The following is a 13,106-nucleotide window of genomic DNA, read 5'->3' as shown; positions in this document are numbered from 1 at the left end:
TATATATATATATATAAGGCTCGGTGCATCTTATACATGGTATCAAAGCCTAGCCGATCGTGGGAGCGTGATCGAGTGTGATCAAAGCACAGCAGATCGTGGAGGCTTTCTTGATCGTGATCAAACTTCGATCCAATGAATATTTTTCCAATCAGGTCAGCGATTAAAATTTTTTTAAGATCTGATGACAGATCTGGGCGTGCTGCTGGTCGTGGATGCTTGTTGTGGGTTTCGTAGCTCCTCAGTGTTGTTTTTTTTTGTTCTCGTGACTACCTACTGCCGAGTTGGTAGTTCCTGTCGTGATTCTGCAAATGTTTGATTGTTGTTGGTGAGTTCTCGTGACTACCTACGCTGGGAGTTCTCGTGATTCTCGTGACTACCTACGTTGGGAGTTTGATTGTTGTTGGTGATTCTGAAAATGTTGGTTGTAATTTCGCTGTGAGTTCTCGTGACTACCTACGCTGGGAGTTTGATTGTTGTTGGTGATTCTGCAAATGTTTGGGCCCAGTTTTTTTTTATCGCGTGAGATCTTGATATCGTGGACATGGGTACAGTTTGTATTGAACCACGTTAGCTCCTGTGTGTTACTCTCTTTGCTTTCTGATCTGCAGTGAATGTGTGAAAGATATCAGTGCTTTTATTTCAACCGTGATACCCTGATTTTTGGGCCCTGAGTTTGTTTTTATCGTGATTTCATGCCGCGACTTCCTGTTTTTTTTTTTTTGAGAAACAGCAATCCAACTCGTAGTGGTGTTGCTCGTGATTGAAAAATGACTGATTGTCGAGCTGTATATGTCTGGGGAGCTGCCCCTGTTATGAAACAGGTTCTGCGTATGCAGAAGTTATGTTGGTCGTGATTCACTAACGTGCTGAATTTTTTTTTCATGTTTGTGGGTTGCTGTTCACTACTGTCGTGGGTTTTTTTGTTCGTGTGTGAACAGCTGCTGATTGTCATATCGGTTGGTGTCTGAGTGTAACACACGCTTTTCCCTGTGTTGATTGGAGTCTGTCCAGTTTTTTTTTTGCTGAACCAGAAGTATGGCTGAATCTTCGAAATGTGATTCAAAATTGGAAAATATTGAAGAATATAAGGCATTTGCCAATCCATTTTCGTACGGCTCGTCTGTAAGGTTGAATGAAACTAACTATGCCATGTGGTCCAGAACATTTATGATGTCGGTATCTGGACATCGTAGAAAACATATCTTGTTGGAAGACGAACCCACTGAAAATGTGGGAAAATATGTTACCTGGGATGAAGATAATGACATAGTTATGTCATGGATTATGAATAGTGTCGAACCCCATATTGCAGATGGTTTAATTTACTATAATACAGCCAAATAGATGTGGGACAATCTTCAAGATACGTACTCACAAGAGACTAATGTGAGTCGTATCCTGCAAGTTGAATAGGAAATATATAATTTACAGCAAGGAGATCAAACATTGGCCCAGTACTATGCCTCCGTAAAAGCTGCCTTTGAAAGACTTAATGCTCACAGACCCCTCTGCTGTTCGAAACAAAAGAATCATCAAGAACAAACTATGGTTGCTCGGTTTCTTACAGGTTTATCTTCAGAATTCTCTGTTGCAAAAGTCCAAATGTTAATTGGTTCGGATGTACCTACTCTTGCTGAGGCATATAATCGTCTGAGTAGACTTGCAATCTCTCTTCCACATTCTCAGCCTGTGACTCAGTCATCTGCCTTAGTTGTCTCATCTGGTTATGGGCGTGGAAATCTTCAGAACATCAGAGGACGAGGTGTGGGAGGCAGAGGAAAGTTTCAATGTACATTCTGTGGAAAATCTGGACATTTAGAAGATCGTTGTTGGGATAAGCATGGCCAGCCAACCTCCTATTCATCAAAGTCATATGCTCCTAAAGCAAATGTTACTACTCTCGAGGCAACAAAGGCACAGGAAAATATCTCTGCAAGTGACAGTAGTATCACCCTCAGTCGTGCTGAATATGATGAGCTGATAGCTCTTCGTCCTTTGAGTTCCACCCCTCCTGTAGCTGGTGTTGCCTATTCTACCTGAAATCATCTTCATTCGACTGACAGTAAGTGGATTATTGACTCTGGTGCATCCAGACATTTGTGTGAAAATTCACTTGTTTTTTCAGATCTAAAAGATATTAAGGCTCAGCTTGGAGTCTCATTAGCCGATGGGAGCTCCTCCCCGGTTGTTGGTCAGGGAAATATTTCTATATCCTCCTCATTACAGTTGAAAAATGCTCTTCATGCTCCAAAATTTCCTCAAAGTTTACTCTCTGTTAGTTGCCTTATAAAAGAACAAAACTGTAGAGTAATATTTGATCCAATGGGTTGTCATTTTCAGGATTTGCTGACGGGGAAGAAGATTGGTGGAGGCTATGAAGAAAATGGAATTTACTACCTACATCATCCAATGGGTATTGTTCATGCTGCAGTGGAACATTCATTCAGTCATGTTCAGTGGCATCGTCGTCTTGGTCATCCTTCATTGTCAAAGCTTCGTTCGGTCTTTCCTCAGATTCCTTCCACCACATCATTTCAGTGTGAAGCATGTCAGCTAGGCAAGCATCATCGAAGTTCGTTCCCTTCGAGTCAGAGTCAGTCTAGTAATAAAGTCTTTGAACTTCTTCATGCAGATGTATGGGGTCCTAATAGATTCCTACTAGGACTCAGTGTCGATACTATTTAGTTATTGTTGATGATTTCTCTAAGTTGTCATGGGTGTTTTTAATAAAGGAACGATCTGACGTTCCAAGTATTATCAAATCTTTAATTCTTGAAATAAAAACTCAGTTGAATCTAGTGTCAAGATTGTTCGCACTGATAATGCTCTCGAGTTTAAATCAAAAGGTTTGTTACGATTTTACCAAGACTTTAGGGGTTGGGGTTTTCTCTAGACAATGGGTGTTCCTTATGCGGGGTCAGTGAAGAAAGTAATAACCATGCTCTGATTACCTGCCTGGTCGCAGCTAATGTATGGGATTTCATAGTTAGATAGCTTGGGCAAAAATGAAACCCCTCTAGGTCAGTTAAACAAGAGCTACAACTATGGAACAGTGTCTGGCTCAAAGTCTACAACCCTGTTGGTCCCTCATTTTCCCTACGGTAATTTGGCAGTTGTGGATTGAAAGAAACAAAATTACTCGTGGAGGGGAGCCACTGACAGTGGGGAGACTCAAGAGGCGCATTTGGGCAGTCTGCCACGGCCACTTCCTCAAGCTTAATTGGCAAATGGGTCTGGTTTGTAAGTTAAACCTCTGGCACAAACTTGGATTCTTTCCAGGTGACTGGCCCATAGAATACTCTAGAGAATTTGAGCTTCAGGTAGTTTCTACTCGCAAGGTGTCCATGCATCGTGTCGCTTTTTCGCTCATCATGATTAGCAGGGAGGTGCTGATTGCAGGGCTGATTGTTAGTACTACCGATCTATTGTTAGCCGAGAACTTAATCTGGCCTCACATTTGTAGTCATCTAGAGCGCCTACAGAGGGTATCAATCGTATCCAACAATGAGATCTGGATAAGATGGATCAAAGCAACAAGGATGGGCCGCAGTTGGCCACCTCAAGAACTTAGTCCTGTTTCTTTTTTTGGACACAACACTGGAGTTTTCTTGCAGAGATGCCCTGTGTTTTGACTTGTGAACTTTTAGAGGTTCCCACTCCTCCTGAAGGCTATGTCACGTGGGTAGGAAGCCTACCCAGTGGGGATACTCATGTCTAAATTTTGACTTTTGGGCGTTGTACATATGGTTTTTTGTAGCCCAGTTTTTGGTTGTGCCTTGTAACTATGTATAGTGTTGTGTAGTTTGAATTGTTAGATTAACCACCACGTTTTGGTTATCCACGATGTTGTAACTCCCCACATCAGGGATGATCCATCCCGATAAACTAGCATAGATAAGGGGGAACAGTTATGCAAACCGTTCTCATACTATGCTTATTTAAAGGGGTTTCATAAGCAACCCAAAACAGCAAAAAACACACTGTCTCTGTGAGAAAACAGTAAAGGAGGGAAGAAGGTCGACTCACCGTCTGCATTCGGTAGCCTGCGCTTGTGGTGGCTGCAGACCGGCTGAGTTGAAGAGCGCCCTTCTCCGGCAACGTCCTCCGCCCTCCAGCAATGGCCGCCTCAGGTATGCTACTGTGTTATTCTTCTGTTTTTTTTGTAGGGCTTTCGCTGGATCAAGTGATGGCACAGTCGTCGGCGCTCCAGACCGGCGGTGAAAACCCCCGTCCGACCCAACAAGGGTTATGGGCTCATACCTCGCTTCCGCTGCGGGGTGTGCTCTGGGTCGTCCAGCAAAGCAAGTCATCATGGAGTGACGTTGCTGCTGGTCGCCGGCACCGGCGACTGTCGCCAGCGACAGACAGATAAAAAAAAAAAACTTACCAGTGTCGATGGGGGGTTTTTGAGTCTTTCCACCGTCGGGGTTGCTGTTGAAACCATCCGTGCAGTCGCTGGCGACTATTGAGTCGCCGGATTTTAGAAATGATCCTCTGCCGTTTTCATTTCACCGTCGACTCGTCGGTCACCGGTGACTCGTCGATCACCGGAGAAGAGTCGTCATCAGAGCTCCGACGTTGATCGCCGGCAGGCGGCGTTGATCGGCAGGCGTTTGCAGACAGCCGACGGCATGGGTCGCCGGTAGGCGGCGGCGGCGTGCATCGCCCTCTGCAGAGGGGTGAGTGAAACTGCGAAATAGGGTTTTTGAAAACCCTATTTCGTGTTTCACGTTTTATATCGGGATCCGTTTTCGGATCCCGGTTATGCCGGGTCAGACCCGAATCCGGTATGTACCGGGTCCGACCCGGATCTAGTAGCAACCGGGTCAAACCCGAATCCGGTTAAACCCCGAGTCAAACCCGGATCTGGTAGCTACCGGGTCAGACCCGGATCCGGTTAAACCCCGGGTCTGACTCGGATCTGGTTACAACCGGGCCTGACCCGGATTCGTGATGTACCGGGTTTTTCGACCCGAATTTGGTATAAACAGGGTCTGACCCGGATCAAGTTCTACCGGGTTCGACCCGGATGTGGTTAAACTGGGTTTTCAACTCGAATCTAGTTTTACCGGGTCCGACCCGGATCAAGTTAAACCAGGTCCGACTCGGATCCAGATATTACCGGGTCCGACCCGGATTCGGTTCCAATCGGGTCCGACCCGGATTCGGTTCCAACCGGGTCCGACCCGGATCCGGTTACAGTCGGGTCTGATCCAGATCTAGGCACTATTTGGCCTGAACCGGATCAGGGACTAATTCGGCCCCCTTCCGGGACCGGTTCAGAGCCGTTTTTGACCGGTTTCTTCCAGTTTCTCACCGGTTCCGAGATGCTAAGACTTTGTTTTCTTAAATATAAGAAAATAAAGAGATTTTGGCATACAGTTATAGGGTTTTTATGAACTTTTGTCCATACTTGACCCGATTCATAAGGTTTAGAATCGGTTTGGACCGTTGGATGACCTGTTCGAGGTCGTTTCAGACCGGTTTAGAGTGCTTTAAGACCAGTTCGTGATACATATCACAGGTTCATTCAGTTTTCGAACCATTTTGAGGGTCATATGTCTGGTCCATTCGGTTTACGGACCATTTTAAGATATTATTTTGCATATTGACATTAAGGATAGTTAGATGAATCAGTGTTTTCATGTCACCAAAGTGACTGAATACACGTATGTCACCAATGAATTTTATACTATCATACAGTTTAAGCCGATATGCACATTGTACTTAGATTCATGAAACGATAGACGACCCAAAGGTAGTTTTATCGTGTTTGAAATTTAAGTAGGGTAGAATAAGGTAAATGTGTTGAGATACATCACACATGTGTATCCAAAGGTACCTTGTGTTGATGGTTTACTTCACAAGAACCTTAGTTTTACCGAATATGGTCGGTAGGCGAAGTGGTTTCGCGTGTTGGAGCTCTTACCAAAGTAGGACTCCGATGACCCCCTTCACTCGCCTGAAAATAAGCATATAAAGGGTCTTTATTCTTTTGCTTTTTCTATTAAAGTTTAGTCTCGTATGAATGCTTCTTGATACGTGTCTTTTGTCATGCAGTTTCTAGTTTTGTGATTTTAGATGACTCAAGCTTTATAAATTTTCTTGATGGGTCTAATTTTAGTGATTGGAAAGAAACTGTTCTTTTTGCATTAGGGTATATGGATCTAGATTTGACCCTAAGGATAAATGAACATACTGCCCTCACTGATCAGAGCACTGTTGATCAAAAGATTGCTTTTGAGAAGTGGGAGCGCTCGAATAGGCTTAGCTTGTTGCTTTTGCAATCTAAAGTAGCTAAGAACATTCGTAGTGTTATCCCACAATGCAGAACAGTGAGGGAATTCATGAATGCCATTGAGGCACAGTTTGTGAGTTCAAACAAGGCCAGAGCCAGTACCCTGATGTCAAAACTCATATTTATGAAATATATTGGAGGGAGAAACATTCGCCAGCATATTTTGGAGATGAGGAACATAGCATCTCAGCTAAATGACATGAAGTTCACCATCTCTAATTTTTTCCTAGTGCATTCAATCCTAACATCCTTACCTTGGAATATGGACCTTTCAAAATCTCGTACAACACACATAATGATGAATGGACATTTAATGAACTCATGTCCAAGTGTGTTGAAGAAGAAGAGAGGATGAAAGGTGAGAAGGTGCAGAGTGCACATATGGCTTCTCATACGTCCAAGGTAAGACCAAGGAAGAATGCATTTAAGAGAAATGCTAGGAAGAAGCCAACTGGGGATAAGTCATCCCAAGAAAAGCAATTCAACTTTGCTCCCATAAAGTGCTTCTTTTGCAAGAAGAAGGGACACATGAAGGCAGATTGCATATAGTATAAGAAGTGGTTGAAAAAGAGAGGTAATTTGTCATTTGTTTCTCATGAGTATAATTTATTACAAATTCCTGAAAATAGCTGGTGGATTGATTCTGGTGCTATTGTTCATATTTTCAACTGTCTACAGTTGTTCATGAGCAGAAGGGAACCAACAATGCATGAGAAGAGCATCTATTCGGGAAAAAAGATGCGTTCACATGTGAAGGGTGTTGGAACCTGCAGAATTACTCTAGATACAGGCGTAGTTTTAGATCTTCACGATGTCTTTTATATTCCATCATATAGTAGAAACTTAATTTCAATTTCAAAGTTGGATAAATTTGGATATTGTTTTAAGTTTGAAAATTCTAAATTATTCATATTCAGAAATTCAATTGAAATTGGTTCTGCATCAGTTTATGATGGTTTATATAGATTGAATGTGAAGATCCAAACTCAGGAGTCTCTAACTTCTGAATATGCATTGGTTGGAAATAAACGTAGCTTGATAAATGATAAATATTACATGCTTTGGCATCGAAGGTTGGGTCATATCTCTGAAAAGAGAATAAAGAGACTCGTAAATGAAGGGATCTTGAAATCTCTAGATTTTACCGATAATGACCCATGTGTTGATTGCATAAAGGCTAAGCATATAAACACATATAAAGAGGGTGTCAAACGCAGTAGTGAGATATTGGAGATAGTCCATACGGATGTATGTGGACCATTTTTTCCCTTGTTACACAGGCGAAAAATATTTTGTCACCTTTATTGATGACTATTCTCGGTATATGTATCTCTACTTGATCTTTGAAAAATCTGATGTTTTTCAGATGTTTAAGAAATTTAAGAAAAAAGTAGATAAACAAACTGATAAAGTTATTAAGATAGTCAGGTCTGATAGAGATGGCGAATATTATGGTAGATTTACTGAGATAGGGCAAAGGGAAGGACCATTAGCGCGATTTCTCAAAGAGAAAGGCATTGTGCCTCAATATATCATGTCTGATAGTGCCTATCAGAATGGTGTAGCTGAAAGGAGAAATCGTACGCTTAAGAAAATGGTCAGAGCTATGTTGAATTATTCAACGCTTCCCATAAAGTTGTGGGATGAAGCCTTAAGGACTGTTGTGCATATTTTAAATAAGGTTCCTATGAAATCTGTGCTTAAAACTCCTTACGAGCTGTGGACAGGTAGGAAGCCATCATTGTCTTATATGCACATATGGGGATGTCCTGCAGAGGCTAAACTGTATAACTCTCACATTAAAGCCTTTGATCCAAGAACAACCAGCGGATATTTCATTGGTTATCCAGAAAGATCAAAAGGGTACAGGTTTTATTGCCCATCTCACTCACCACAGATTGTTGAAACGGATAAGGCAAAATTCCTACAAGATGGTTCAGTAGAATTGAGTGCACTTCAAAACCTTGGTTTTGAGGAAATACAGGATCCAGTTTTGCCACCTGTTAAGGAAAACATCGAAAGATACCACATTGTTATTCCTAATGATGGTGTGGTTGATCATTCGATTGTTAATGCACAAATCCAAAGTGAACTTGTTGTGGACAATGCGGAAGAGCACGAACAGGATGATCGGGTTCAATCTGAGCCTGAGGAACGACCTGTTTGGAGATCCACAAGGATTAGGAGATCTGCCATACATCCTGATTATGTGGTGTACCTTCAGGAGCCTGGTGATTTCATAGATATGAATGATGACCCGTTGACTTTTATGGAAGTTGTTGAAAGCAAACAATCTTCGCACTGGATAGAAACCATGAAAGAAGAGTTAGACTCTATGGCTAAAAATCAAGTGTGGGATCTTGTCACGTTACCTAAAGAAGTAAAGCCCGTAGGGTGTAAATGGGTCTTTAAGACCAAAAAGGACTCCAAAGGTAACATAGAGAGACATAAAGCAAGATTGGTTGCTAAAGGATTCACCCAGATGGAGGGCATTGACTATAATGAGACATTTTCTCTTGTCTCAACTAAGGAGTCAATGAGAATAATTTTGGCCCTCGTAGCTCATTATGACTTAGAGCTACATCAGATGGATGTGAAAACAGCGTTCCTCAACGGGGATTTGAATGAAGAGGTATACATGGAACAACCTCTTGGTTTTTCTGAAGATGATCGTTTGGTATGCAAGTTTAACAAATCAATATATGGACTTAAACAGGCTTCCCGACAGTGGTATATTAAATTTTCCCATGTCATTGTGACTTTTGGGTTTACAGAAAACATTATTGATCAATGTATATACCTTAAGGAAAGTGAGAGTAAGTTCATTATATTAATGTTGTATGTGGTTGACATCTTACTTGCAACCAACGATATAAAGTTGCTTTCAGAGACAAAACAGTTTTTTGCATCACATTTTGATATGAAAGATATGGGTGAGGTTGCTTACGTTCTTGGCATAGAGATTCGTCGAGACAGAGCAAAAGATTTTCTAAGCCTCTCTCAAAGATCCTATATAGAAAAGGTGTTAAAGCGATATGGAATAGAGAATTGTTCTCCTAGTTCTACACCCATATCAAAGGGTGACAAGCTGAGCCTAAAGGATTGTTCACAGAACGATATTGACAAAGCACAGATGAGTGCTTATCCATATGCATCAGTTGTTGGCAGCTTGCAGTACGCGCAGACATGTTCTCGACCAGATATTTCTTTTGCAGTAGGGGTACTTGGCAGATTTCAGTCTAACCCAGGTTTACCCCATTGGAAGGCTACCAAGAAAGTCTTGTGGTACTTGCAAGGGACAAAAGACTATATGTTGACGTATCATAAAGTTGATCACCTCGAGGTCATTGGCTACTCAGATGCAGATTTAGGAGGATGCCTTGATAGTAGAAAGTCTAGTACTGGGTACATCTTCTTACTTGCTGAGGGCGCGATCTCTTGGAGGAGTGGAAAGCAGACGACCACTGCTGCCCACACCATGGAAGCAGAATTCATAGCATTGTACGAGACTACTTCGCAGGCTATATGGTTAAAGAACTTCATATCATAGTTAAAGGTGGTAGATTTCATTGGGAAGCCACTGAAGGTCTATTGTGATAATGAAGTTGCGGTGTCCTTTTTGAACAACAACAAAAGTATTACGTCATGCAAGCATATGGAATTGAAGTATTTTGTTGTTAAAGAAAGGACGGAGAATCATTTAGTCATATTGTCAATGTTGGTACAAAAGAGATGATCGTTGATCCTCTTACTAAAGGGCTAGCACCGGGATTATATTCCGAGCATGTAATGAAGATGGGATTGTTAAACTCTTTTTGACATATGCACATAAATAAAGTGATCACTTCCAGTTTTTTATTCTCATTATGGTTTTTGTTAATCTCATAAGGATTAGAGATTCAACTAAGGACCTATAGAATAGAATAAAAAGACCATTCTATTCATCAAGTTATTCCCATAAGGTTTTCTGGTTAAAGAGTTTATCGTCGGATCAAGTGGGAGAATGTTGGATTAACCACCACGTAAAACGTGGTGGTTATCCACGATGTGGTAACTCCCTACATCAGGGATGATCCATCCCGATAAACTAGCATAGATAAGGGGGAACGGTTATGCAAACCGTTCTCATACTATGCTTATTTAAAGGGGTTTCATAAGCAACCCAAAACAGCAAAAAACACACTGTCTCTGTGAGAAAACAGTAAAGGAGGGAAGAAGGTCGACTCACCGTCTGCATTCAATAGCCTGCGCTTGTGGTGGTTGCAGACCGACTGAGTTGAAGAGCGCCCTTCTCCGGCAACGTCCTCTGCCCTCCGGCAATGGCCGCCTCAGGTATGCTACTGTGTTATTCTTCTGTTTTTTTTGCAGGGCTTTTGCCGGATCAAGTGATGGCACAGTCGCCGGCGCTCCAGACCGGCGGTGGAAACCCCCGTCCGACCCAACATGAATATGATAGGGGATATTACCCCAGCATTTCTAATCGAAAAAAAAAATTAAAGATCTTGTCTTTATCCAAAATGCAGACCTCATACCTTGAAGTTGCATGGTAAAAAATAGTCAAATTATGCAAGGTGAAGTATGTCAAAAGGTCAAATTGAGCAGGACCTTTTTGGTTAGTGTTTTTAGGAGATCTACACCTTTTGAGTTGATCTCCTCTGATGTATAGGATCTAAACCTATAGTGTACATTTTTTATTACAGATGTTTTGTATCCTTTGTGGATGATTGTTAAAGAACGATCACAATTTACTTGTTAAAAACCAAAGATAAAGTGAATTCTGCTTTTTTAGTATTTACCATAGAATGATTGAGAATCAATATAATGGCTCATTGAAGATCTTACATTCGAACTATGGAAGAAAATAAATCAATTAGAACCTACAAAACCACTCTGCACACACACACACACATAGATGCAGACTATTCATTGCTAATCCATCATGCACCAAAGGATCAAAACCAGTAATTCCGAAAGACATCGAGCTTTAAAACCGTCACAAAAATCACTAAACTGATTAAGGCAATAAAGAGGAGAATCGGGAGAATGTTTCCTCACAGAGGATTCGTTGGAGATTTACCTGCTCAAGAAGTTCAGCGGAGCTATCTTCTACACGACGCGACAAATTCTCAAGTTTAGAGAGCATCCTTTTGTAAAGATCCTCCAAATCCGTAGTGTACTTCACAGAATCAGCACCGATCAACCTGCTGCTCACTTCTTCAGAAACATCCTTTCTACTATTCTGAGCCGCATTGCTCTTGCGACAGTTATCTACAACCTCCTCCCTCTCATCCGCTAGGGCCTCCACGGACATCCAGGAGAAGGACGAAATCGGACAAAATGCATCGTAATGGCCACTGAATCCAGGGCCGACATTGACAATGTTGGTGGATTTCGGAACGAAGGAGCCACCGCGGAGGAACTCAAAGGCACGGTACTCGTGCGTATGAATGGACAATTGCGGAGAGAGTGATCCCGAGAGGAGGAGGAAAACGCGAGGCGGTCCCGACTGGTTCGGGGAGGCTAGGGTTTTGCTCGAGGGCGAGAAGCTATTGAAGAGGGAAGACGAGACGGCGTGCTCGCGCATAGAAGGCCGGAGTTGAGTGTTCATCCGGCCGACGAACCAGCCGATCAGGACGGAGGAGGACGTCGAGGAGGTGGTGGCAACGTCGCAATCGGATTCCTGCTGCTGGGAGATGAATTTGTTGAGGGTGGGAAGGTGAAGGCACCCCACGGCATCGTAGAAGCTCTGAGGGGAGCCGGAGCAGAAGAAGCCGGTGACGAAGGCGGAAAGGGTTTGTTGAGCGGCGGACGGATCGGAGAAGCCGTCGTAGTCGTCGTGGAGCTTGGGGGCGGAGAGGTGGCGCAAGTGGCCGAAGAGGAGGCCGTCGCAGTCGCCGTTGGAAGAGGCGAAACTCTGAATCAGGGAAGACAAGAGAGCGCCCGATATCGATATCTTCTCCAGAGGGATTTCAGGAAGGTGAGGAGTTCCACAGCCGTCCGCCATCATGGTTCGCCACCGCCACCAACACAGACCATCAGAGAAGGGCGTGAATGGAACACCAATCAGAGATCGATCGATTGACTGATTCGTCCTCCTTGGAAGCTCGCGCTGCGATGGGTGAGAAGCAATCTTCTCTTCTTCACATCTGCGCAAGGGGGGAGCTAAATCTGGGTCGGGTCGGGTCGGGTCGGGTTTAATCCGACATAGAATCGGATGGAAAAACGTTTGGGCTCAAATTCGAATGGGTTCTGTCATACATTCAAGGTTAAAGTTAAATTCATAGGTATTTCCCCTATACCAGTTACGGTTCGGCTGTAACGGATCCGATATAGTCAACAAGACCCAGATAGATTTGGACTTTACATCGGTATTAAGACACAAATTGAAGACTTAGGACTCAAATCATTGTAATTTGGGACTTGAAACCAGATCCTAGGACACGTTCGGTAATTTATGGTTGATTCGGATCAATGTTGTTAGTATTGTTGTGAATCATCCTAAATCCGGGGATTTCGATATGAAACTCACCTGAACATGCTAATTTTTCAAATAAATCTGGAAATTGGTTAAAATGGTTTTTTAATATGTTTAATATTATTTTTACATGTCTTTCAGTGATTAAAAAACGATTCAGCCCTGAATTGGAATCCCTGAATATATTTAAAAATTGATTCAGGTTCCTAAATGATTCTTGCGACATTGATTCAGATTTTATGTTATAGTTTTGTAAATACATAAATGTGACTGCATGATTTAATATGCAGTAAATGGTGAATACTTGAAATCTATGACATAATGAAAAAA

At 42.5% G+C, this 13,106-nt stretch overlaps 1 protein-coding gene across 1 annotated transcript in view; it reads right to left on the bottom strand.

Annotated features, from left to right (window-relative positions):
- The window catches only part of LOC149845160 (BRISC complex subunit Abro1-like protein), a 32,711-nt gene extending 20,280 nt beyond the window's left edge, over positions 1-12,431 (bottom strand). Inside the window, exon 1 of the mRNA XM_089997492.1 lies at positions 11,379-12,431. Coding sequence (XP_089853618.1) covers positions 11,379-12,308 — 930 coding nt within the window. The 5' untranslated portion in view covers positions 12,309-12,431. The remainder of the gene's footprint in view (positions 1-11,378) is intronic.
- Between the last annotated feature and the right edge of the window lie 675 nt (positions 12,432-13,106).

This window comes from Nuphar pumila, chromosome 2 (assembly GCF_984573655.1).
Source record: "Nuphar pumila chromosome 2, dmNupPumi1.hap1.1, whole genome shotgun sequence".
Lineage (NCBI taxonomy): Eukaryota > Viridiplantae > Streptophyta > Magnoliopsida > Nymphaeales > Nymphaeaceae > Nuphar > Nuphar pumila.
Note: the sequence above shows the minus strand (reverse complement) of the source record. Positions and strands in the feature narration are given on the sequence as shown.